The sequence below is a fragment of the Mandrillus leucophaeus genome, unplaced genomic scaffold (genome assembly GCF_000951045.1).
Source record: "Mandrillus leucophaeus isolate KB7577 unplaced genomic scaffold, Mleu.le_1.0 Scaffold1623, whole genome shotgun sequence".
Classification (NCBI taxonomy): Eukaryota; Metazoa; Chordata; class Mammalia; order Primates; family Cercopithecidae; genus Mandrillus; species Mandrillus leucophaeus.
The window spans coordinates 106314-129861 of record NW_012101614.1 but is presented as its reverse complement, the minus strand read 5'-3'; the positions used below and the strand labels follow the sequence as shown (position 1 = coordinate 129861).

Sequence of the window (23548 nt, the reverse complement as noted above, 5' to 3'; positions counted from 1 at the left end):
CTGCAGACTCAACCTCCCGGGTTCAAGTGATCCTCCTGCCTCAGCGCCCCCAAGCAGTTGGGACTACAGGCGTGTGCCACCACACCTGGCTAAATTTTGTATTTCTTTTGCAGAGGCAGGGTTTCACCATTTTGCCCAGTCTGGTTTCGAATTCCTGAGCTCAAGCAATTTGCCTACCCAAAGTGCTAGGATTACAGGCGTGAGCCACTGTGCTCAGCCAAGGTTTATTTCTCATATGCAGCATATATTTAGATTTTATTAATGTAGTCTGAAAATCTTTGTGCTTTAGTTAGAGCATTTAAACCACTTATATTTAATGTAATCACTAGAATATCTGGATTTAAACAGGCCATGTAACTATTTGTTTTCTATTTAACCGATTTTTATCCCTTCTTTTATTAATTGTGGGATCATTTTATATTATTACTTTTTCTCTTTTAGATCATAAGTTTAGTTTTTTATGGGTATGCTAGAAATTACAACACGCAGTCTTTGTTTATTAGAATCTAACATATGCAATTACATTAAGCACTTCCCTGAAAATGCAAGGATCTTATACCATTTGAACCTCTATTTACTACTTCCCATATTCTTAAATATTTTAAATATTGTTCTGATGGGTTTTTTAAATAATTTTTTTTTAAGTTCCGAGGTATATGTGCAGGATGTGCAGGATAAGGATAATAATTAGGGAAAAATTACAAAAATTAGAATTTTACAACCAGAATTCCACATTGTGGTTGCTGCAGTATATAGTTCTTTTGCAAAAAGTAGCATAACTATAACAATTCCCACAAGAGTGGCATAGTAAATAATTTCCATTGAAAACTTTACTTGCCAAGACATAACATTTCCCTCTGGGGATGTACAAAGTTACAAGTGTGATTCTATGAATAATTAAAATCTCCCTGCAAATATGCACTAAAAAGAAGTTTTAGTATCTGGTGATGAACTTTGAGAGGAAAGGTTAGAAATAATAAAAAGTATCTGGTGAGGTAGGAGAGGGACTGAGTAAGATGAGTAGCCCTCACTCAGTTACTTATCTTTTATGATTTTCAGCTTACGATGCTCTATTTCTTCACACTGATATTTATGACACTCCTCTGAGCAGTCAGGGGTTGCTCCCTCAGCTCTTCAGGCTTTGACTTGAGTGTGATGTATCCAGGAGTTGATTCCTGTAAGCTTTACTGCTGAGGGGGTTGAAAGAAGAACAGTGTACGGCCTTTTCCAGCTTGACATAGGGAAGGAGACAGCTGAGAGTTTTCACCAATACCAAATTTCCTGGGTTAAATAAAGGTGGTTCTATTTCCTGGGATTTGGTTCTTGCTGGTTGTGTTAATTTCTATTGGAAGTGAGCTAGAGAGTTTACATGCTTAACCAATTGAGAAGTTTCCTGCCTGAAACAGTCTCTGAGCACATTGATAAGTTTTTTGTCCTTTCCCAAGTGAAAAGCTTGGCAAAGGATTTTAAGGATTTTCCGTTGGCTGGAGGCTGGCAAATAGAGTTTGCCATCCTGACTGTAGCCATCCTGACTGTAACCATACTGAGAACCGAAAAGTATGCCCTTGAGAAGTGGCCTATTTTATTTCTGCGGGGGAATACTGGGGCTTAATTTCTCTTATGAAGCCTTCCTAAATTAGAAGGGGCCTGAAGTATGTTGATGCCCTGAGGCTTCCTTGCCTTTGACTTAGCTGCCTGATCAGCTAACCTATTTTCTTCGGCTACTTTATTTGTTCCCTTTTGATGTCCCCTACAATGCAACCCTCCTATTTCTCGTGGAAGGAAAACTGAGGAAAATAACCTGCTAGTTTTGTGGTGATATTTTATAGGAGATCCATTGGTGGTCTTCGTTTTAAATGGCAGCATGAGCATGGAGAGCTAAGAAAGCATACCTGGAGTAGGTATAAATATTAGTTGCCTTTCCTTGCTTAATTCAAGTGCTCTTGTAAGAGCTATTAGCTCAGTTAATTAAGTGTTTGTGCCTGGGGAGAGACATTATTTAGAGCGACTACTGCTTATCCTGCCTTATGTACTTCTTGCTTTACTGGCTGTTTGTTAGCTAAGCGCTCCCCCTAGAGGACAGTGATTCTGCCTCATCATGTGGCATGTAAACAGGTAAACTATTTCCTAGGGTCAATTTGGAGGCTTTTTTTTTTTTCACTCATAGAGCAATTATGACAATGGTTTGGAAGCACGTGTACACAATAGGTTCTTCTAACTGCAACTAAGGTTAAGAAAAATATTGGAATAGAGTTTTTCCTGAGATGCCCCTTCCGGTCGTTCTATGGGAAGAGGGGAGGCCTGGATTTAGAGGAGAGAAAGGAGACTGGCTCTAGTGTTTAGAAGGAGGTCTGCTTTCCTTCCTTTAATTTCCAGAATCACCCGGGGCTCCTGTGCTGTAATGGCAGTTTGAGCCACTGGAGTTGGCATTTGAGCCCCAGAACCCATCAGTCCTGCTGGACCATCTGTGAGAGTGGTCCTGAACGCAGTGGCCTCCACCTCTAGGGGCAGTTCCATCTCCAGTGATCTCCGCCACAGGCTGGACAGGGTCCAGCTGGCTTCGTCTTGCTGCCTGGGCATTCCTTCTTAAAATGCCCTGCCCTGCCACACTGATAGCAACTAGTGGATGCACCTCGGGGATCCTGGACCTTGCAAGCCTGCAAAGCTGTTGCTAGAGCTTCTGTCCTTCTCCTGAGCTTTCTTTCTTTCTTTTGGGCCTCCCCCAGTCCCTATTACAAAAGACCGAAGTGGCCACCTTCAGGAGGCTCCCTAAGGTGCTATCTGGTCCTATAGCTTGCTTCTGTACTTTCCTTCTAATATTGGGAGCTACCTGTGTAATAAAGTTGTCCTTCAGGGTGAGCTGCCCCTCAACTGAATTAGGGGATAAGGAGGTGGGTTCTAGTACAGCCTCTCTCAGTCTTTCCATAAAGGCTACAGAATTCTTATCTGACTTCTGGTCTATTATAGACAGTTTCGAGTAATTGAGACGGTTGGTCCTGGTCTTCCATAGACCTTCTGACATGCATATTAAAAAGCACTTCCTTTTCCATTTATCTTCTGAGTTATTGGGGTTCCAATTAGGGTTGTTAACCAGAATTGCCTCTCTCCCAATTGGAAATGGAGTTTTTGCTATTTCTTCACTTTCCCTATCTGCTTTCTTCCCTTTTGCTGTATTATAACAGATATATTGATCATCTCCAAGATTCTCTGCTGCGTGCAGAGCTGCCTGCTTGTTCGCTGCTGTGAGGGTCGGGTTTAGGAGCAGCATAACATCCCTCCCTGTGAGGTGAAATACCTGAGTTAAATTTTGGAAAGCCTCTATATACCTATCAGGGTCATTAGAAAATTGGCCTGTCTCTCTTCATTTGCCTAAGGTCCTATAATGAGAAGGGAACTTGAAGGGGCCCCAAGTAATGGGAATCCTCAGACAGTTTCCCTGGAGGTTACTTCTCTAATTTGGGGGAACTATTCTTTTTTGGGCCCGCCTGATATGATTGTTAAAAGAGTTGGGTTGGTCTTACAATGTTTGCAAAGGTTTAGTAAAAATGCCATGCACTTGTGCAAAAGAAAATGAGTTGCTTTTCTTCTTGAAGTCCTGAGGTTAAAGAAGTTCCAGTGTCTCAGAGTGCACTCCAGAGGGGTGCAAGCTGAAGATAACCTGTTACCCATCTAGAAAAAGATGTGAGAGTTCTTTTAGTCTCCTTCCTTTCCATATGACCCAGGGTGGAGGACAAGACAGGGGAGCATCCTTCTGGCTGTTTTCCCTCCCTGGTTCTTGGGTCTCGGTGCCCTGTTAAATATGCCATCTATGGTTAAAGGCATGGTCCTCCGAGCTATGGAACCGGATGAACTAAGTGATGCTTTACCCACACAACCTTAGCTTATCCACCTTGTGTATTTCCTCTTTTGCCTTCCTACACCCTGTGTAATCTGCCTGGCTCCCCAAAAAATGAGACTGTGTCATTTTTGCACAAGCCTCCTTTAATGGAGGCAATGTGCCAAATTGCATTTACCTTAGAAAAATGGTTCTGATTAATTTCTAAACTTAGAATCCCCTTACTAAGTACCATTTTAATAGGAAACAGACTAGATGCCTTAAAAGAACAAAGGAACTGAGTGGCTATTTTCCTGCTGATGGGACAATATTGAGACTAAAATTTGGCTATGGAAGACATTTTACTCCTAACTGCTAAAGGCAGAACTTGTGTGCCAAGCACCTTCAATCTTTATTATAAATAATATCTTTATTTAAGGAAGAGAAATGGTGGCTCAAAAAGTGAAGTCAACTGCTCAAGATGACATGCCTAAAACTAATAAAGCCAGGATTTAAGACAATTCTGGTTCAGTCCAAATCCCATGCCGTTTCCATTGTACCAGATGACACCATGTGAACATGGTGTTCACATCATCATTTTCCTTCATCATCTCCAAGTGTTCAATAAATATTTGCTGAATTTAATTGTGCTGAATTATGTGAGGGAACAAAAATAAATAAATACTCTGTGAGGGAACAAAAATAAATACTCTGTGAACTCAACTTTCATTGTTTTGGCTACCTTTATCATGTGAAACACAAGTCTTCCTAAACCAGGACTACTAAGAACAGGGCACTGCAAAATGAGGTGGATTTGGAAGTGACCTAGAATTGCCAGGAACTAATGACTTGTTAAAAAAAAATTATTTTCTGCTGAGCATGGTGGCTCATACCTGTAATCCAGCGACTCAGGAGACAGAGGGAGGGTCACTTGAGGCCAGGAGTTTGAGACAAGCCTGGGCAACATAGCAAGACCCCATCTCTAAAAAAAAATTTAAAAACTATCCAGGTGTGGCAGCAGTGCCTGTAGGCCTAACTACTCTGGTGGCTGAGGTGGGAGGATCACTTGAACAGGAATTCAAAGCTAATGATGCCACTGCACTCCAGTCTGTGTGACAGAGCAAGACATCGACTCTAAAAATAATAATAATAAAATAAAATCACATTTTCTGATTAGAAAAAATAGTACACATTGTTTTTATTTTTAGTTAATATCTTTTTTCTTTTTGATTTCCAACTCTTAAGTTCAGGGGTACGTGTGCAGGATGTGCAGGTTTGTTACATAGGTAAACGTGTGCCATAGTGGTTTGCTGCACAGACCATCCCATCATCTAGATACTAAGCCCAGCACTCATTCTCTTTTTTTTTTTTTTTTCAACGGAGCCTCACTCTGTCGCCCAGGCTGGAGTACAGTGGCACAATCTTGGCTCACTACAAACTCTGCCTCCCAGGTTCAAGCGATTCTCCTGCCTCAGCCTCCCGAGTTGCAGGGACTACAGGCATTGCCACCAGGCCTGGCTAATATTTTTGTATTTTTAATAGAGACCGGGTTTCGCCATGTTGGCCAGGCTGATCTCGAACTCCTGACCTCAAATGATCTGCCCACCTCAGCCTCCCAAGGTGCTGGGATTATAGGCATGAGCCACCATGCCTGGCCTCATCAGCTATTCCTGATGCTGTCCCTCCTCCCAGCCCCCACCCTCCAACAGGCCCCAGGTGTGTTGTTCCTACACCACGTGTCCATGTGTTCTCATCATTCAGCTCCCACTTATAAGTGAGAACATGTGGTATTTGGTTTCTTTTCCTGTGTTAGTTTTCTGAGGATAATGGCTTCTAGCTCCATCCATGTCCCTGCAAAGGACATGATCTCATTCCTTTTAATGTCTGCATAGTATTCCATGGTGTATATGTACCACATTTTCTTTATCCAGTCTGTTATTGATGGGCATTTAAGTTGATTCCATGTCTTTGCTATTGTGAATAGTGCTGCAGTGAACATACGTGTGCACTTATCTTTATAATAGAATGATTTGTATTCCTTTGGGTATACACCCAGTAATGGGATCACCGGGTCAAATGGTATTGCTTTTGGCATCTTTGTCATGAAGTCTTTGCCCACGCCTTTGTCCTGAATGGTATTGCCTAGATTTTTGTCTGGGGTTTTTATAGTTTTGGGTTTTACATTTAAGTCTTTAATCTATCTTGAGTTGATTTTTGCACATAATGTAAGGAAGTTTCCATTTTTTCCATACGACTAGCCAGTTCTCCCAGCATGATTTATTACATAGGGAATCCTTTTTCCATTGCTTGTTATTGTTGACTTGGCTGAAGATCAGATGGTTGTAGGCGTGCAGTCTTATTTCTGGGTTCCCTATTCTGTTCAATTGGTCTCTGTGTCTGTTCTTGCACCAGTACCATGCTTTTTTACTTACTGTAGTCTTGTGGTATAACTTGAAGAGGACTGCAGCTTTGTTTTGTTTGTTTGTTTGTTTGTTTTCTTAGGATTGTCTTGGCTATTCAGGCTCTTTTTGGTTCCATATGAATTTTTTTTTTTTTTTTTTTTTTTGAGACTGACTGTCACTCTGTTGCCCAAGCTGGAGTGCAGTGGTGTGCTCCCAGCTCACTGCAATCTCCACCTCCCGGGTTCAAGTGATTCTTGTGTGTCAGCCTCCCGAGTAGCTGGGATTACAGATGCCAGCCATCATGCCTGGCTAATTTTTGTATTTTTAGTAGAGATGGGGTTTCATCATGTTGGCCAGGCTGGTCTTGAACTCTTGACCTCAAGTGATCCTCCTGCCTCGGCCTTCCAAAGTGCTGGGATTACAGGCTTGAGTCACTGCACCCAGTCCCATATGAATTTTAAAACATTTTCTAATTCTATGAAGAATGTCAGTAGTACTTTAAGGGGAACAGCATTGAATCTATAAATTGCTTTGGGCAATATGGCCATTTTCATGATATTGATTCTTCTTACTCAAGAGCATGGAATGTTTTCTCACTTGTTTGTGTCATCCCAGATTTCTTTGAGCAGTGGTTTGTAGTTCTTCTCGAAAAGGTCCTTCACTTCCCCTGTTAGATATATTCCTAGATATTTTATTCTTTTGTGGCAGTTGTGAATGGGAGCTCATTCATGATTTGGCTCTTGGCTTGCCTGTTGTTGGTGGAAAAATAGTACACATTAATTGTTAAACAAAATTAAACAGACAGTAAAGGAAATTAAAACTGCCTGCAATCCCATTTGGTAATACTACTATTTTCCTTCAATATTTTGTCTATTCAACTTGTATATTTTTAAATTACTATTATCTCACATATACCTATGTAATACATTTCTAATACTGCTCTTTTCACCTAATATTAAATCATGAGCTTTTCCCTTATCATTAAGAAGTTATTCAAAGACATAATTTTAGTTACTACATAATGTCTCATTTTATGGGCGGTCCATACTTTATTTTACCTTTCTCTATTTTTGGCCACTTACGGTCTTCCCTTCTTTTGACTATGGTATTAAACATTCTTGTACATAAATCTCTTGTGCAATTTTTAAACATTTTCTTAGAGTTTATTCCTTTAAGTAGAATTAATAAATCAAAAAATATGAATGTCAGTGGGACTCTCGATTTATTCTGCCAGTGGAATTCTGTTGAGTCATTTCTTTTTACATCGCCTGGTGTTCTGTTAAGGTTTGAAAAAAGTAAAATAGAAAAATATATGCCAAATTAGTTGAATTAATTTTGAATTTAAAACACTTCTTGTATCATCATTGCTATAATTGAAAAAGATAACAATCCATAGCCAGCTTTGATAAAGATCATCACTGTCATTTTTTAGAGCAAAAACATCAAAGACTTCTCTGAAGCAGATCTCCAGGCTGAAGTGAAAACGTTCATGATTGCAGGACATGACACCACATCCAGTGCTATCTCCTGGATCCTTTACTGCTTGGCAAAGTACCTGAGCATCAGCAGAGATGCCGAGATGAAATCAGGGAACCCCTAGGGGATAGATCTTCTATTACCTGGTAAGATCTGTATGCCTATTTCATCCTGAATTTTCTTCTTATACATTTGATTATTTCTCTCTTCTGGTATCAGTGAGTTATTGTGCATTGAGATAGTCTGTGTGCATTTGAGAGGGTAAGGGTGCAGGCTAGAGTCCTATGTTATTTAAAGATTATCACTAGTTTTTATATAGAAAAACATTGTGTCAGTCACACAGTATTCAGTATGCCCTATTTTATTCCTTTCCTCACTTCAGGCAATGGTACAATTGCGGAAGGAATAGTCTGCCTGCCTTAATTATGTCACGGAAGGCAGGAATATAACAAACCCCTCTTTCTCCAAGATGCAAATGGACTTCTTAGGACTCCAGCTTTTACCACCTTAGATTGCCCAAGTAAGATGTTCAATCACTTGACATGAAAGAGAATTCACACCCCTCTTCCTTATCACCATCTCTGAACCTTAAACACTGCCACCCCACAATTATGATTATCCTTGAGATGCTGCGTATTTATGGTGTTAATAAAACTAAACTGATCATGTTTTAAAAACTTTTAAAATGGTGAAACATAGAACACATTCAAAAAGTACAGGGAACAGATGTACAGCTTAAAATGTTGTCTAACAGCCATATAGTTGCAACCCTGGTTTAAAAGAAAAAAATTGCACATGACTAGCACTGCTAAAAACCTCATGCCTGCCTTCCCATCACAAACCCCCTCTCTTTCTCCAAGATGTGAATGTTTTCCTGACTTTAATAACATACATTCTTTGTTTTTGTTTATGGTTTCGTTGCTGCCATGCAGGGTGCCCTCCTTAGATAGCTGAGCACAGTTGCTTTTTTTTTTTTTCTTTTTCAGTCTTCCAACACTTACAGAAACAATTCCTTGTGTTATATTCCTCTGTTTGAACTACCTACTGCAGTTTCCATTTTCCTCACTGATCCTTAAATGTAAGAGTTGCATTCATATAAATTACTACTACAGACCCCACAGTGAATGTCATGTAAAGAAGACAAAACTCATCTTCTTTTAAGAAATACATAAAATAACCTGTGTCTACCAATCACTAGCAGCTCTTCCTGTTCTTTCCCCATCCCAGCCCTGCATTTCGGAAATGCACATGAATGGAATCTTTGAAAATTAAATATTGATTTCCCATTTACTGACACACTCTTTCTAGATTATTTTATTTTCCTATTGAATGATTTCCATTAAAATGTTTTATAATATTATGTTAAGCATTCAAATGTATGCTAATCCAGAGACTTAAAATTTCTTTTAGGAATTGGAAAAATTAGGTAGACTGGACAAAAGATTGCATCAAGGCAGTGCCTTCCGGTAAGGGATACCATCTTGTCTCTATGGATGCAGAAAAGAGCACAGTTGTCCATGATATCTTCTAAACCAATAGAAAGATAAATTTCCCTGGCCCCCAAAGAGATCAGAACAATAAAGATGCTGTTTTCAAATAGCAAATAACACAGGAAACCACAAATATGGAAATAAAGCCAGAAGGATATGTCTCAGACTCCCATAAGGAAACAAAACTTTATTGAATGTCTACTCTATAACAGACACTATACTATGCCTTTACATAAGAACTCTCCTTTCATCTTCTCAATAACATTATGAATGAAGTGTTGCTATGGTCAGTTTGACAGGAGAAAACTACAGCTCATGGAGATTATTCAGCTACTAGGAAGTGGAGCCAGGATTTGAAATCAAATGTGACTTGAACCCTAAAACCCAAATTTTCTAAAATTTAGCTTGTGGGAGTAGCTGCAGAAGACAGTTGGTTCCAGGGTGACTGCCATGAACACCCTCAGGTCTCCACATGTTGACTCTGTGGTAGTGGATGTTAGTGAAAGCCTTCATCTGACTTGCCAACACCATAGACCCAAAACACTGGGGACTTAGAAAGACGTGAGAACTGTCTCTAAATACATAAATAGTTGCCAAGGCTCCAAGAGTTTTGGGTCTGCTATTCAATGACTGAGAGATCTTGGGTATGTCACCTGATCTCGTTGAACTCCTCTTTACTCATCTGGAATTGAGTGTAACAATAATACTACATACATCACAAGGCGGGTGGTACAGATTCAATTATATAAAAGTAATAAAAGAACTCTGAAAACTATCAATTTATAAAGAAATTTTGAGTGTGCCAATGGGCAAAAGTCATAAGAAAGGTTTGGGTTCAGTATTCTGAAACACTTTTGTGAATGATAGCTGCCTAAGGATGGAATGACTTGCTTCCTGAGCTAATGGGTGCCTCCATTACTAGACAGGGACATTGCCAAAGTTCTTAATACTTAGGCAGAGGAAGGGCTCTCAATTGGGTCTAGACATGGGTTCATGGTTGACCAATGCCATGAAATCATAGACACATTGTTGGTGCTAGGAGCATGTACAAGTTTCTGGAGAAGATTCATGATATTCTTCCTATTTGGGAAAATGTCTATGATTCAGAAAAGGTAAAAAATAAAAACAACACTTGATATAACTGGCAACTTGGTTGGACATATTATACTTTATGGAAAAAGTTTAAGGTTACTGTTCAAGAAACTGAGCACTCTTTTTTGCTTCTGTGTCACCTCCCAGTTGAGGGAACAAGAAGAAAGAGTCACAGTATTTTGTCCAAGCCTATGTGGCTCCTTCAGGATGCTTGCCCACCCCCTCCATTTCTGGTTTACAACTGGATATTTGGTAATGAAAACTACTCCTTTCTTTTCTCATGAACCTCTTAACGGTTTTTATAAAAAGTAACAGAATGGGAAAAAATCACAAAGAAGAGTTATAACCAAGGATTATTATCCACAATATATAAAGAACTCATAAAAATCAGTAAGAAAAAGACAACTCTATAGAAAAACAAACATAGTGTACAGATAAATCACAGAGAACAATACAAAGATAAACATAAATGGCCAACAAATGTTTTTAAAATTTTAAATAACTTAAATATTAAATAAGGAAAATAGTTAAATAAATTACAGTACATTCTCATTACAGAATACCATGAAACCATGATAAGGAATGAGGTAACTTTTATTAAGTGAAAAAATCAGTAACAATATAGGTATTGTCCAGCAATTTTCCATTATTATTTTAAACAGCCCTGAAACAAACAGTAGAAATATACTGTTTGTACCAAGTAAAAGCAAACCGATCTTGATTATCAGGATAGACAGGAAATGAAAAGAAAGCACTGATCACACCAGTAACAGCTGACAGCTTACTTTAACAAAAAGGTCCTGTATAGAGGAGTTTCAACAAGATAATAATTCATTTGTCTCCTACATAAACGTCTTTCGAAGTTAGATGGTCCAGAGGTAGTCAAGTAGTTTGCTCTACAAGGTCATCCTGGCACCTAGGCTCCTTCTACACTGTTGTCCTGCTCTTTTCAATATATGGCTTTCAGTGAAAGATCTAAGATAGCTGCTCTAGCTCCTACCACCAGTCGCCTTTACGAAAGTGGGAAGGAGATAAAAGCAAAAGGGAAGGCATGTACTTTTCCTTTTGAAGATATTAGCTGGCTGTTGTACACATCACTTCTGCTCACAGTTCTGCTCACAGTTCTGCTCAAAATCTAGTCACATGACACATCTCACTGAAAGAGAGGCCGGGAATTATGGCAACCACGAGTTCAGCTAACATTTCTATTTCTGTAGGAGTGGAGAAAGAATGTTCAAGGGACGTTGAGTCACCTTTGCCACAAATAGCTTATGTTTTAAACATGGACTGGGATGTGTCCTTTAAAATAGAAGCAGTATAAAGGGTAGTATTGACTAGGTAGGGTGTCACATCATTTACAGTTCAGTAATCAAGAGTCATTCAAATTTCCCGCAGGCCATCTGAGTTAATTTATAAAGAAAATAGCAAGGCTCACCACAAATATAATTATTGCTGTAAGTTCTAGAATGCACCAAGCACACATGACCATAGGGGCTGTAGGCTTCCACTTACCCTTACTCCATGCTAAAGCACTGGACATAGGTTACAAATTAAACTGGTGGTCAGGGAAAGCTGCCCCCAAGTATTGGTGATTGATATGGTTTGGCTCTGTATCCCCACCCAAATCTCACTGTAATCCCCATGTGTTGAGGGAAGGACCTGTAATCTCCACATGTGGAGGGAGGGAGGTGACTGGATCATGGAGGTAGTTTCCTCCATGCTGTGCTTGGGATAGTGAGTACCCGGAGATCTGAGGGTTTTATAAGTGTTTGATGGTTCCTTCTTCAAATGCTAACTCTGTCACCTACTGCCATGTAAAACGTTCCTGCTTCACCTTTTCCCATGGTTGTAAGTTTCCTGAGGCCTCCCCAGCCATGCCGAACTGTGAGTCAAACCTCTTTTCTTTATAAATAACCCAGTCTTGGGTAGTATCTCTATAGTGGTGTGAAAATAGGCTAATACAGTTATCTTTCCAAATAGTGCATATGGACACAGAGAAGGCAACAGGAAAATAGGATCTATATCAGTTATTTGAACCCTGCCAGATATTTTTATATAGGGTATTTGAGGCCACTACCTTTGAGAACTGAATCCTCTCTATCCCCTCATAAACTCTTGGCAGGATATGAGTTTTGTCACACTAAGCATGGCGACTCTTCTATGTGGTTAAGGGAATTCTTGGTCTCACAAGCTACCTTCTTTCTCATACTTAGCCTCTCTCCTTATTAGATGCCTCAGGGGCCTACACCACTTTTACTATAGGATTTAGTCATAACCAAAATGTCCAGCAAGGCAAAGTATTGATGACTGCATAGTGAGAGCAAACCAGTCACAAGTACTGTCAAAATTGTTCCTATAATCAAATAGGATATCTTTGGTTAGTCTTCCTAATCTTAGATTTCTCCCAGTCCCTAACCACCTATTTCCAATTAATAAGTCCTAGCTTCTTTACCAAATGCCACCCAAATCCATTTCACATTCATTTCCCTTCAACTTCACCCTTGCCAAGCCACCACCATCTCTCCTCTGTACATTGCAACAGCTTCCTAACTGGTTTCCCTGTTTCCCCACTCTTGCCCCTTCTAATGCACTTACTTATTCTCCGTATAATGGATGTAAAACTTGCTTAAAATGTAATTCACCTCGTATCTCACCTCTGATGAAAGCCCTTCAAAGGCCTCCTCCTGCACTTAAAGACAAGTCTAAATTTCTGATTAGGCTCAAATGAGTGATGAATCTGGAAATTATGAAGACATTTCCCTTTAGGCTGTACAAGATTACCACCAGGAAAATATGCAGAATATATAATATTCTAGATAAAGGCTTTCTTATCCAGGGCTCAAAACCCAGAAACCTTAAAAAATATAAGTATCTTACTTCATGAAAATCTAAAAGGTTGTATATAGTAAAAGACATCATAAATACAGTTTTTTATGAAAAGTGACAGAATGGGAAAAATTACAAAAAATAGTTATAATCAAGGATTACTATCCATAATATATAAAGAACCCATAACAATCAATAAGAAAAAGACAATTCCACAGAAAAACAAGCATAAACAGTGTACAGACAAATCACAGAGAACAAAACAAATATAAACATAAATGGCCAACAAACCTGTTTTTAAAAAACTAGAAATAACTTAAATGCCCAATAAGGAAAATAGTTAAATAAATTATAGTACATTCATACTACAGAATACCATAAAGCCATGATAAGGGATAAGGTGAATTTTTATTAAGTGAAAAAAATCAATAACAATATAGGAATGATCACATCTATATGAACACATTGCTGTATTTTACATAAAAAATGTATAGGAAACAGCCGAAAGAATGCACACTAAATTATTCTGTTTTCAGGAAAAGCAGTAGGATTGGTCAGGGCATAGACTCTAGGTTATGTGAAGTGAGATTTAAAATTTTTATTCTACATGCTTTTCTAGTGTTGGGAATTTTTGATAGTGAGCATACATGCACTTATTACTTGCGTAATTCTGAAAACTATTTTAAAAACAACAGAAAATATAGGAAAGTCTATTGGTGTATATAGCATTAACAGTAGTGAAAGTTTAACAGAAAAGATCTGAAGATCTCCCAAAGTCATATAGAAACAGATCTAGCTGACACACTGTGTACCTAGAAATGATTTTGGATCATGTGTAGCTTCACAGAGACCCCTATCCCACCAACCTCCAATCCTCCCACCATACATTGATCCCTTTCTATCTGCTTGGATCATTAGCTGTAAATTTAACTTAAAAACAAAGTATATTTAATCATTGTACCCTGAGATCTAACATTCAGAGAGTTTCTTCAGGTGCAAATACATCCCATTCTTGGGCTTGAGGATAGAGTGGTTGGAGAAAGTAGGAGGCCTGGTGGGGTCTGGAGTCACTCTAAAGTGGAGCAGAATCAAAGCAATGGCCACCTTTAACTGAATCATGGCAAACTGCTGCCCGATGCAGTTCCTGAAGACAAGAGGGAAAGAAAGTGATACTTGAAAAAATGATGTGTCTTCTGACTATATTAAAATACTAGCACAAGAAGTCTACAGTACACAGTAAAGCGACATTTTTCCACCTAATGCCATTGAAACTTTTGAACTTTAGACTTAAATTGTTTACTGTGAGAATGTGAGCTGGGAGGCTCCAACATGATGCCTTCCCTATAACAAGGTGGCAGTTGGAGTTACTCATGAAATTATTTATCTCGCTTTGAAGGTGGACTGCATTGAGCCTGTGAGCAGTAGCTTACATTGTGGGACTGCTTTCGAGGCATAGCCAAAAAGGAGGTGACAGAGAATAAGGATTGTCCTTTGTAAAACTAACTGATCCTTTGGGGCTCAAATAGGCACCAAGATCTATGGTTCCCTGGAAGAATTTACAGAGCTGAGGAGCTGAAAGGAATAAACTACTCTCAAGTAAACATCTTTGGATACTTTGAGCAACGTCAAATTGTTCTCACCTTGATCCAGCTGAGAATGGTAAGTAGGCATAGGGGTGTCTCTGATCACAATTCTCCTGAGAGAACCTCAAGGGGTCAAAGACCTGAAATGAGAGGACAAGCCCACCACCATCCCCAAAACAACATGAACACGTTTCTTCACCTACTACCTAGCACTGATCAAGAGAAATATAATGTGAACTGCATGTGTAATTTAAAATGTTCTGGTGGCCACATTTTTAAAACGTGAAATTAATCTTAATAGAGTTTATTTAATCAAAAATTTTCATTCCAACCTGTAATCAATATAAATAATTACTAAAAGGAAATGTTTCACATTTTTTTAGGGTACTACATCTTCAAAATCCAGTGCGTATTTTACACTTACAGCACAACTCAATTCCAACTGGCCACATTTCATGTGCTCAGTAGCCGTATGTGGCCCGTGGCTACTACACTGGGCAGTGCACCTTCATACCTGCAGACCTTACAGCCTCCCAGTTGATTTGTCTGATACCCAGGGAAACAAAAGTACTATGGCAAGTGGTATTATTTTCACTATGGAGATACATCCACCTAGAAATGGATGTGTATCCACTTAGAAATCAAGCCTAAATGATTATGTGGCCAATTGTTACAGAGACATACACCCCAGCTTCCTATTACATGTAAGAGATCTTAAACCTTAGTGGCTTTTGTGAAAGAAATCACTGATACGCGTCAAGAGTGTTTCAAGAACATAGAATAGTTTTACATTTCTTTTGGCTTTTACGTTTATTTTTGTTTACTTTGTGTCATTTCCCTTAATTATATAGCCACTTCTGTGCTTAGCTACCAAAAAGTGACTTGCACAGCATTAGTTCTTGGAAATATTTACGTACAAGAGAGAATCATACCTTTGGGTTTTTCCAGACAGCAGGGTTGTGGTGAAGACCCCAAATACTAAGAACCACGGTGATCCCTGAGAAAGGAGGGAAATAAAAGAGATTGCAGGAGAAACAGCAAGTTGTGGGCTACTGTTATACTGCTCTTAAACAAGACTTTGGTTCTTGAAGGGACGAGCTAGCTCCTGGCAATGCTCTGCCTGCTGTAGCTGATGACACCAGTGAGGAACACCTAAGAAGATGCGGCTTGGGTTGGCACCTTAGCTTTCCACACAACAATTTACTTAATTCATGATTCTATCTTAAGTAGCTGTTGGTGTCATATTGAAGTGATAAACCATGCTTATGTTTTCTGCTATGTTTGGAAATTACTTAAATATTTGTTTTTTGTTTTTGTTCAGAGTTAGGGTCTGGCTCTGTCACTCAGGCTGGAGAGCAATGGTGTGAGCATTGCTCACAGTAATCTCGACTTCTGAGCTCAAGTGATCCTCTTGCCTCAGCCCCCCAAGTAGGCAGGAATACACGCATGCAATACCATGCCTGGTGATTTTTTTTTTTTGTAAAGACAGGGTCTCCCTATGTTGCCCAGACTAATCTCAGACTCCTAACCTCAAGGAATCTTCCCACCTTGGCCTCACAAAAAATTGGGATTATAGGCATCAGCCACTGTGCCTGCCCTAAATACCTCTTAATGGACTATTAAGCTCCTCCTGGAGACAGTTTGGGTATTAAAGCACAGAACTGGCTGGGCGCGGTGGCTCACACCTGTAATCCCACTACTTTGGGAGGCTGAGGAGGGCTGGTCTCAAGGTCAGGAGCTTGAGACCAGCCTGGCCAACATGGTGAAATCCCATCTCTAATAAAAATACAAAAATTATCCAGGCGTGGTGGTGTGCACCTATAATTCCAGCTACTTGGGAGGCTGAGGCAGGAGAATTTCTTAAACCTGGGAGGCAGAGGTAGATGTGAGCAGAGATGACGCCACTATCTTCTATCCTGGGCTACATAGCAAAAGTCCATCTCGAGAGGAAAACAAAAAAAGAATAAAAAAGCACAGAACTGTGATTCCATCATGCAGATACAGTGACAAATTTCTACTGGTGCCGTTCACATATGGAAAGTAGAGAGAATTTTGGCAAATATCCATGTGGTTTGGGGAGAAACAGAGTACAAAACAAAGGAGAGAGAATCTGAGGGTTATTTGGTTTCCAGAAATAATTCTAGTTTCCAGAAATTAATTCTGGGTCTGTCAGCAAAGTTACAGTAACAGGCTGTAGGTGTTTGCCACAAGCAATCCTGTTGGCTTGCTTCCTAAGACATGAATTAACAGAACATTGAATCAGATAAGTGAAAATATATCTCACATGGCCCCCTCTGCTTCCTATAAGCCCTGGTCACAAACCTGTGTTGTTCCAAAGAGCTCCAGGCTCCAGACTCAGGGCCTCTGCACGAGTTCTAGCTCTGCTCACATCAGTTAACCTCATCTATACACTGGGGCTCCCTTTGGATTTCTGGCCACATCAAAAGTATTTAAATGTGTTCAGTAAACTGTAAGTCATTGTATAAGCATCTGTTAACACTGGATTCCAAGGGGAAAAATGAGATAATGGGTTTAAAGGCTCTATATGAACTATTAAATGTTGCACATTTATAAAGGTGATATGATGATGAGGTCAAAGATCCCCCTTGGTCTTTCAGATAAAGATACTGGTGCTATTTTCTATGAAATTTCAGCTGGGTTTCAAACTCAGTCAAACAAAGGTTATCTTAGAAATGATGTCCCATAATGGAAGAGACCCTGGGTTGAATTCCAGAGACATGGATTCTGGGTTTAGCTTTGCTGCAACTGGCTATGTGCCTTTGGGAAAGTCATTGAAATTCACATCTGATCAAAGCATTATCCTCTGAGCTCCTCATAGGTGATTAAACCTAAGCCACTCGTTAGCATTATCTTTTGATTTCTCCAAGTGTTAAGAGACTCACTAATCTTTGTCACTGTGGTCTCCAGGATTCCACAGCCTCTAGGAACTGCTTAGGAAAAGAACATAAAGACCTGCAGGCAATGTGCATCCATCTGGGAAAGTAAGTGGCTTGCTGAGATCTCTGGAAATGGATGGGATGGCAGGAATCAATCGGCACGTCTCCTTGATGCACATTGTGGTGTACGACATCTCACCCAGCTGGTCCCTGTGAGGATGAGGGAGGGAAGGGACTCAGATATCATATCCAGTTTAATTTTTTTCTGTTCTATGTTTGTTCCTGGTCATTATTACCCTCAGGTCAAAGCCAATTTGCCACTGGGCTATGTAACAGAATTTTAAAATGGGACTCTCTGTTTTAGGATGAGCTGAGGCCCCAGAGGCAGAGGAACCAAATAAATATATCATATATCTTTATTATAAAGTGAGCTGCTAAACTACCAGTAAAACATTTGCTAAGGAGATTTCTGAAAACCACTTTTGCAACTCTTAGTTCATCATATAAAGTAATAATGCAAAAAAATGGCGAAGGATTGAAGAGGAGACGCTTAAGAATTTTGAGAGAAAAAATTCTTTAAAGTGTTGTTGGAATGCCAGAGTGCCATGGAAAAGGAAGGGTGCTTCCCCCATCTTAAACAAGAGGCTTCAAGAGAATCACTTAGATGATCTGACTTGTGCTCCTTGGAGATTGGGGAGTACAGGACTAACGTGAAAGGCTGTAACTCAGAACAGACAGAAAGGCAGAGGACAGTAGTAGAGGCAAGGCAAGGATGTGCAACTGTGCCCTTGAACCAATTAACTGGCAAGAGGGAGAGCTCTGGGACCAGCTTGAAAAAGACTCTGCCTAAGGACAAAGATTCTCTTGTTCCCTGAATCACCACTGGAAAGTTCTAGTGAGAGAGTCTCCAAGAAAGGGAGTTTCTCCTTGAGAGAAAGGGAAGCATGGAATATCCACCAAGCCCTTTGGTATGATCACAATATTACCAGCCCTTTACTCCTTATCCCCTTTCCTCCTAAAACCATTCCTGGAAGGGCCAGAAACAGCAGCTACTGGGTATTGGGGAGCTGGTCAGTAAGAATAAGTTAACGATAAACCCCTTGCCCATTGCTGGCTTCTAGGCCCAAAGAAGTACCAAGCCGGGATGGAAAGAAAAGCTCAAGTGGATAAGCATTTGAAAGTTTCATTACCACACTGGGCCAGACAGTTTAATTACTGACACAAGACTGTTCTTGTGATTTAAATGAATGAGAACTCTATGAGACCCACTCAGGATTTTTCCCCAGAGACTTGCTCTACAAAGCAAGTTTAAAGTTTGTAAGTGGGAGAAGAATAAAGTTTTGTTTTTTTTTTTAAATTTGCATCCTACCTAGTTAGATTGGTTCAATAAAATGACTGCATATAGTCTGTTTACCTTAGTGTGTTTTTATATGTTTTTCTGATTACTTATTTTGAATGCAGGCTTTGGCCATTAGGTAATGTGAAATTCTAATTTTGAATTCTTTCTTCCTCAAGCTCAGGATAAATAAGAGTAATTCTGGCTGGGCGCAGTAGCTCACGCCTGTAATCCTAGCACTTTGGGAGGCCTAGGTGGGTGGATCATCTGAGGTCAGGTGTTTGAGACCAGCCTGGCCAACATGGTGAAACCACGTCTCTACTAAAAATACAAAATTAGCCAGGCATGGTGGCACATGCCTGTAATCCCAGCTACTCAGGAAGGCTGAGGCAGGAGAATTGCTTGAACCCGGGAGGCAGAGGTTGCAGTGAGCCGAGATCATGCCACCGCACTCCAGCCTGGGCAACAAGAGCGAAACTTGGTCTCAAAAAAAAAAAATAGTAATTCTGTTTACCCTGGCACTTTGCATAATTAAAAAACCAATTTTGCCATTTCAATCATGGAACAAAAGTTATCTTCCAAAATGTAGGAGAGATAAAGACATCTCCAGATAAACAAAAGTTGAGGGTGTTCACCACTACTAGAACCACCTTACAAAAAAACACTAATATGAATTTTCCAAGTTCAAATGAAAGAATACTAATTAACAACATGAAAACTGAAAACAAAAATCTCACTGGTAAAGGTAAATACATAGTCAATTTAGAATACCCTAATAACGTAGTGGTGGTATGTTAATTACTTCTGTCTCTAGTATAAAGTTAAAAGCCAAAACTATAAAAATAACTGTTGCTACAATAATTTGTTGAGGGATACAAAATCAGGGCACACATCTCCAAAACTAGGTAAATTATGACATCAAAGACCTAAAATGGAGGGCAGTTGGCAGAGTAAAAGTGTATAGGTTTTTTTAAGTGTGGAAAGTTAAGCTGCTATCAGTTTAAAATAGCCTTTTATAACTATGCTTCATGTAAGCCTCATGGTAACCACAAAGCAAAAACCTATAGTAGAGCAACCAAAGATAAAAAGTAAAAATCAAAGTACATCACTAGAGAAAAGCACCTAATCACAAAGGAAAAGAGTAAGAGAGGAAGAAAGGAACAAAAGATCTATAAAACAACAAGAAAACAATTAACAAAATGGCAGTAGTAAATCCTTGTCTGTCAATAATTACCTTGAATACAAATGAATTAAATTCTCTAATCAAAAGGGTGGCTGAATGAATGAATGAAAAAAAAAAAAACAAGACCCAAGCATATGCCTCTACAGATTCTCATTTCATCTTTAAGAACACACACAGAGTGAACGTGAAGGGTTGGAAAAAATATTGCATGTAAATAGAAACCAAAAGAGAGCAAAGGTAGCTTAACTTTTATCAGAAAAATTAGGCTTTAAGACAAAAACTGTAAAAAGAGACAAGAAGACCATTATATAATGAGAAAGGGGTCAATCAATCAGGAGGATATGATAGTTGTAAATAAATATGTACCCAAAATAGGAACACCTAAATATATAAAGCAAATATTAACCCTATTCAACAAACTGTGCTGGGATAATTGGCAAGCCACATGTAGAAGCATGAAACTGGATTCTCATCTCTCACCTTATACAAAAATCAACTCAAGATGGATCAAAGACTTAAATTTAAGACCTGAACCGTAAAAATTCTAGAAGATCAGAAAAACCCTTCTGGATATTGGCTTAGGCAAAGATTTCATGACCAAGAACCCAAAAGCAGATGGAAAACCAAGCTGAAACAAAACAAAACAACCCCAAACAATAAAAACAACAACAAGATAAATAGGTGGGACTTAATTAAACTAAAACGTTTCTGCACAGCAAAAGAAATAATCAGCAGAGTAAACAGACAACCCAAAGAGTAGGAGAAAATCCTCACAACCTATACATCCAACAAAGGTGTAATATTCGGAATCTACAGGGAACTCAAATAAATTAGCAAGAAAAAAAAATCCCATCAAAAAATGGACAAAGGACATGAATAGATAATTTTCAAAAGAAGACGTACAAATGGCCAACAAATATATGAAAAAATGCTCAACATCACTAATGATCAGGGAAATGCAAATCAAAACCACAATGCAATACCACCTTACTCCTGCAAGAATGGCCATAATAAAAAAATCAAATAATAATAGATGTTGGTGTGGATATAGTGAACAGGGAACACTTCCACACTGCTGGTGGAAATGTAAACTAGTACAACCACTATGGAAAACAGTGTGGAGATTCCTTAAAGAACTAAAAGTAGAACTACCATTTGATCCAGCAATCCCACTACTGGGTATCTACCCAGAGGAAAAGAAGTCATTATATGAAAAAGACACTTGCACCTGCATGTTTGTAGCAGCACAATTCACAATTGTAAAAATATGGAACCAGCCCAAATGCCCATCAATCAATAGTAGATAAAGAAATTGTAGGATGTATATATAATGGAATACTATTCAGCCCTGAAAAGGAACAAAATAAAGGCATTTGCAGCAACCTGGATGGAAATGAGACCAATATTCTAGGTGAAGTAACTTAGGAATAGAGAACCAAACATCGTATGTTCTCACTCCTAAGTGGGAGCTAAGCTATGAGGATGCAAAGGCATAAGAATGATACAATGGACTTTGGGGACTTGGGGGAAATAGTGGGAGGGAGGTGAGGGATACAAGACTGACTACAAATTGGGTACAGTGTATACTGCTTGGGTGATGGGTGCACCAAAATCTCACAAATCACCACTAAAGAACTTACTCATTACCAAACACCACTTGTTACCCCCAAATCCCAAAATCTAGGGAAATAAAACAATTAAATTAAGACAAAAACACTGGTGAAAGAAATTGAAGAAAACACAAGTTGAAAAATACCCTGTGTTCATGAATTGGAAGCATTAATACTGTTAAAATATCCACACTACCCAAAGATTCAGTGCAATCCATCAAAATTCCAATGGCATTATTCACAGTAATTGAAAAAAAAAACCCTAAAATTTGATGGAATCAAAAAAACTCAAACAGCCAAAGCAATTTTGAGCAACAAGAGCAAAGCTGGAGGCATCGTACTACCTGATCTGAAATTGACTACAGAGCTCTAGTCACCAAAACAGCACAGTGTTTCTAAAAAAAGAGACATATAAACTAATAAAACAGGATGAAGAGCCCAGAAATACACCCACACATTTATTGTCAACTGAGCTACAAAGGTGCCAAGAACATACAGTGGTGAAAGGACAGTATCTTCAATAAATGCTGTTGAGAAAACTGGATATGCACTAGTAGAAGAATAAAAGTGGACCTTTATCTCACTCCATATACAAAAATCAACTCAAAATGGATTAAAGATTTAAACATATGACCTGAAACTATAAAACGACTAGGAAAAAAACATAGGGAAAGCTTCTTGATATTATTCTTGGCAATGATTTTTTGGATACCACTCTGGAAGTATAGTCAACAGAAGAAAAAATAGATAATGGTTTTGCAGCAAACTAAAAAGCTTCTGCACAACAAAGGAAACAATCAACATAGTGAAGAGACAATTTAAAGGATGGGAGAACATGTTTGCAAATGATATATCTGATAAGGGGTTAATATTCAAAATATATGAGGAACTCACACAATTCAATAGCAAGAAAACAAATAACTTGATTTAAAAATCAGAAAAACCTAAAATAACATTTCTAAAAAGAAAACATATGAGTGGCCAGCAGGTATATAAAAGAATGCTCAACATCACTAATCATCAGGGAAATGTAAATTAAAACCATAATGAGACATCACCTCATGCTCATTACAATGGTTATCACCAAAAAGACAAATGTTGGTGAGGATGTGGAGAAAAAGGTAAATTAGTACAGCCATATGGAAAATGGTATGGAGTTTCCTCAAAAAATTAAAAATAGAACTACCATCTGATGCAGCAATTCCACTTCTGTATATATAACCAAACAAAACGAAATCAGTGTGTTGAAGAGACATCTACATTCCCATGCAGCATTATTCACAATAGCCCAGATACAGAATCAACTTAAGTGTCCATCATTGGATAAATGAATAAAGAAAATGTGGCATATATAAACAATGGAATATTCATTAGCCATAGAAAAGATGGATATCTTGTCATTTATGACAACAGAGATGAATTTGGAGGACATTATGCTAAGTGAAATAAGCCAGGCACAGAAAGATGAATTCCACATGATCTCACATGTGGAAATCTAAAATATGGAACTCACAGAAGCAGAGGGTAGAACAGTGGTTACCAGGGGCTGTGGGAGAATGGGGGATTACAGGGATGTTAGTCAAAGGATATAAAATTTCAGTCAGACAGGAGGAATAAGTTTAGGAGAAGCATGGTACAATATGTGATCGGAGTTAATAAAAATTTGTATACTTGAAAATTGCTAAGAGGGTAGATTTTAAATGTCCTCATCACAAAAAATAAGTATGAGTTAATGAACACGTCCATTGATAGATTTAGTCATTCCACAATGTATACATATATCAAAATATCATGTTGTATATCATACATATACACACACATATATATAACATGTATATG

The 23548-nt window shown here is 38.8% G+C and overlaps 1 protein-coding gene across 2 annotated transcripts in view; it reads right to left on the bottom strand.

Moving 5' to 3' along the window:
• Positions 1-13489: 13489 nt before the first annotated feature.
• LOC105536683 (cytochrome P450 4X1) overlaps positions 13490-23548 on the bottom strand; it is a 78093-nt gene continuing 68034 nt past the window's right edge. For both annotated transcript variants that reach the window (XM_011976110.1, XM_011976109.1), the window contains exons 9-12: positions 17657-17790; positions 15616-15680; positions 14741-14823; positions 13490-14244 (exon numbers count right to left, since the gene is read on the bottom strand). In XM_011976110.1, the coding sequence (XP_011831500.1) occupies positions 14070-14244; positions 14741-14823; positions 15616-15680; positions 17657-17790 (457 nt within the window). In that variant the 3' untranslated portion in view covers positions 13490-14069. The remainder of the gene's footprint in view (positions 14245-14740; positions 14824-15615; positions 15681-17656; positions 17791-23548) is intronic.